Source organism: Vanessa atalanta, chromosome 8, assembly GCF_905147765.1.
Source record: "Vanessa atalanta chromosome 8, ilVanAtal1.2, whole genome shotgun sequence".
Lineage (NCBI taxonomy): Eukaryota > Metazoa > Arthropoda > Insecta > Lepidoptera > Nymphalidae > Vanessa > Vanessa atalanta.
In genome coordinates this window covers 10729683-10732643 of record NC_061878.1, presented here as the reverse complement: position 1 = coordinate 10732643, position 2961 = coordinate 10729683, and the positions used below count along the sequence as shown (strand labels likewise).

Here is a 2961-nt window from a genome sequence, read left to right as displayed (position 1 = left end):
AAAAAAAGAGTTGAACGTAACCTAAGGTCATTCACTTCTATTGTTATGAGAAATAAGTTTATATAACAAATATTTTAGAGCATTTATTTTCTTAAAACTGTCATTTGCTAACTTGTGTAATGTTATGTTCTTGAAAACTACATCATTTTGCCGCTTGAACGATTGTAGTGCGGACATATTGTACGTGGAGTGGCTCTTGCGAGTTGCAAATATTATCAGCTTATCAGTGATAGTGTTATTACCATCACTTATCGCACTTTATCACATGTGGATTCACGTTACCATATAAGGTAACAAAAATTGTGATTGGTGGGTTATTATGCTACCGATAGCGTATGAACTCTGATAAGACGGTTTTATATAGTTAATGCTCTCAGCAACTGGCTTCATTTTTGTGAAGCAAGCTGGACGTAGCGGCTGTCGCATTTACTTATCCTCTGTACTTAATTTAAAAGTAAGTTTTATTATAATTTTCTTAAATTAATATTATTTAAATCTCGAATCTCGAGTGTTTTGTTATTTAAGGTGTGTTTTTAGTAAGAAAAAAATATGACGTGAAGTGTCGTTATTACTTACATAATTCTATTGCATAATTACGTAATCAACAAGTGAAGTGATAAATCTTAATAATTGGAAAAGTTAATAAACTGTGAACCGCTGTGAATATTTTTGATATATTTGCTTTGGACACTTAATTGAAGTATTTAATTTAGTATAATAATTATTAAATTCTAAATTTAATATATGTACAAAATGTACGTAGGTACAACAATTGTCAAAATAACAATGAAAGTATTACACATTGAATGTAGAACTAAATAGTGAAACTTAAATTTTTTTTTTTAAATAATTCGTTGACAAATTAAAAAAGTTTTATTTTTGTTTTCCAGACTAATTCACAATGTGCGACGAGGAAGTTGCCGCGCTGGTAGTGGACAATGGCTCCGGTATGTGCAAGGCCGGTTTCGCGGGAGACGATGCACCCCGTGCCGTCTTTCCCTCAATCGTGGGCCGCCCACGTCATCAAGGCGTGATGGTCGGTATGGGTCAGAAGGACTCGTACGTGGGTGACGAGGCCCAGAGCAAGAGAGGTATCCTCACACTCAAGTACCCCATCGAGCACGGTATCGTCACCAACTGGGACGATATGGAGAAGATCTGGCACCACACCTTCTACAATGAACTGCGTGTGGCGCCCGAGGAGCACCCAGTGCTGCTCACCGAAGCACCCCTCAACCCTAAGGCTAACAGGTGTGTTTCATCGTCGTCGAAATCATGTGTTATTTTTTTTCGAAATCACAGTCTTGTCACGTCACGTCGCCGGTCGCCATCGACGCCATGCTAATGCTCGCTCCTCTTTTGTTACAGAGAAAAGATGACACAGATCATGTTCGAGACCTTCAACACGCCCGCCATGTACGTCGCCATCCAGGCCGTGCTATCTCTGTACGCGTCCGGTCGTACCACCGGTATCGTGCTTGATTCTGGTGACGGTGTCTCGCACACGGTTCCCATCTACGAAGGATACGCGCTGCCGCACGCCATCCTGCGTCTGGACTTGGCCGGTAGGGATCTCACTGACTACCTCATGAAGATCCTCACCGAGCGTGGTTACTCTTTCACCACCACCGCTGAACGTGAAATCGTGCGTGACATCAAGGAGAAGCTCTGCTACGTCGCGCTCGACTTCGAGCAGGAGATGGCCACCGCTGCCTCCAGCAGCTCGCTTGAGAAGTCTTACGAACTTCCCGACGGTCAAGTCATCACCATCGGTAACGAAAGATTCCGTTGCCCAGAGGCTCTCTTCCAACCCTCATTCTTGGGTATGGAAGCTAATGGCATTCATGAAACTACATACAACTCGATCATGAAGTGCGATGTTGACATTCGTAAGGACTTGTACGCCAACACAGTATTGTCCGGAGGTACCACAATGTACCCTGGTATCGCCGACCGTATGCAGAAGGAAATCACCGCTCTTGCCCCATCCACGATGAAGATTAAAATCATCGCTCCCCCAGAAAGGAAATACTCCGTATGGATCGGTGGTTCCATCCTCGCGTCTCTGTCGACCTTCCAACAGATGTGGATCTCCAAACAGGAGTACGACGAATCCGGCCCCTCAATTGTGCACAGGAAGTGCTTCTAAGCGCCAATTAAGACTATTGCTAATACAATATGATGCCCTACACCGAGACCCCGAACGGACGGCTCAAATTACGCTTGTGATGTATGTTTTAAGTGCAGTATTTAAATAGGTTGTAAGGTGTCGTAATATGCATATTACGTAATTTTTTGACAAAGATTTTTAATTTATTTATTAAAAGTCACTAACATTTTTAAAAAAATAATAATTTATACCGGTATAAAAGTGCAGTTTTCTTTCTAATATTATCTATACCAAACGAGAAACCGTTGAAAATGATGATTTGACATAGATATTCAAAACGGTGTTTTAGTCTGGTCAGGCTATCAATTGTTTTAACATTAGTATGAAACCCATCCCTAACATAAAATTGCTTAACTGAATTAATGAGAAATATATATTAAAATAAAATTGAATAATTTCAAAATGCTAAAGAACCCATTTAGCTGTGTCAATAACCTTATAATATAACGGTCTGAATTTTATTTAGCTTATCTCAACAATATAGAACTGTAAAACTAAATTAGTAATTCATAATGCCTTAATCCGCTAATTATTTATAGGGAAGGAAAATAAACATACCGACTTTTCCTGGATTGTGGTTGTATCAAGCAAGATACATATTTATATAATAACAACTAATTAGGTTTGTTTGCGACGCATAAGTTTTCCCTATGGAAGAACTATTTTTGCTACATTGCGTGAATAAGGACGACTGACATATAAATGTTGTAATTCTATATTAGTAGTCTGAACAAATGCCTATTTTCTGTCAATAACATAAATTTATTAAAAAACTCAACACGTAGTTAATG

General features: G+C 39.4%; 1 protein-coding gene across 1 annotated transcript; it reads left to right on the top strand.

Annotated features, from left to right (window-relative positions):
• Positions 1–312: 312 nt before the first annotated feature.
• Positions 313–2362, top strand: LOC125065663 (actin, cytoplasmic A3a). The gene is made up of 3 exons (XM_047673420.1): positions 313–454; positions 891–1251; positions 1369–2362. Exons 2-3 carry the CDS (start codon positions 902–904, stop codon positions 2147–2149), a joined length of 1131 nt encoding a protein of 376 aa, XP_047529376.1. The 5' UTR covers positions 313–454; positions 891–901; the 3' UTR covers positions 2150–2362.
• Positions 2363–2961: the final 599 nt, after the last annotated feature.

Coding starts and splice junctions, on each gene's coding strand:
- LOC125065663 (XM_047673420.1), top strand. CDS start 902: ATGTGCGACGAGGAAGTTGCCGCGCTGGTAGTGGACAATGGCTCCGGT. Junction 1,252..1,368: donor CTCAACCCTAAGGCTAACAG/GTGTGTTTCATC, acceptor CTTTTGTTACAG/AGAAAAGATGACACAGATCA.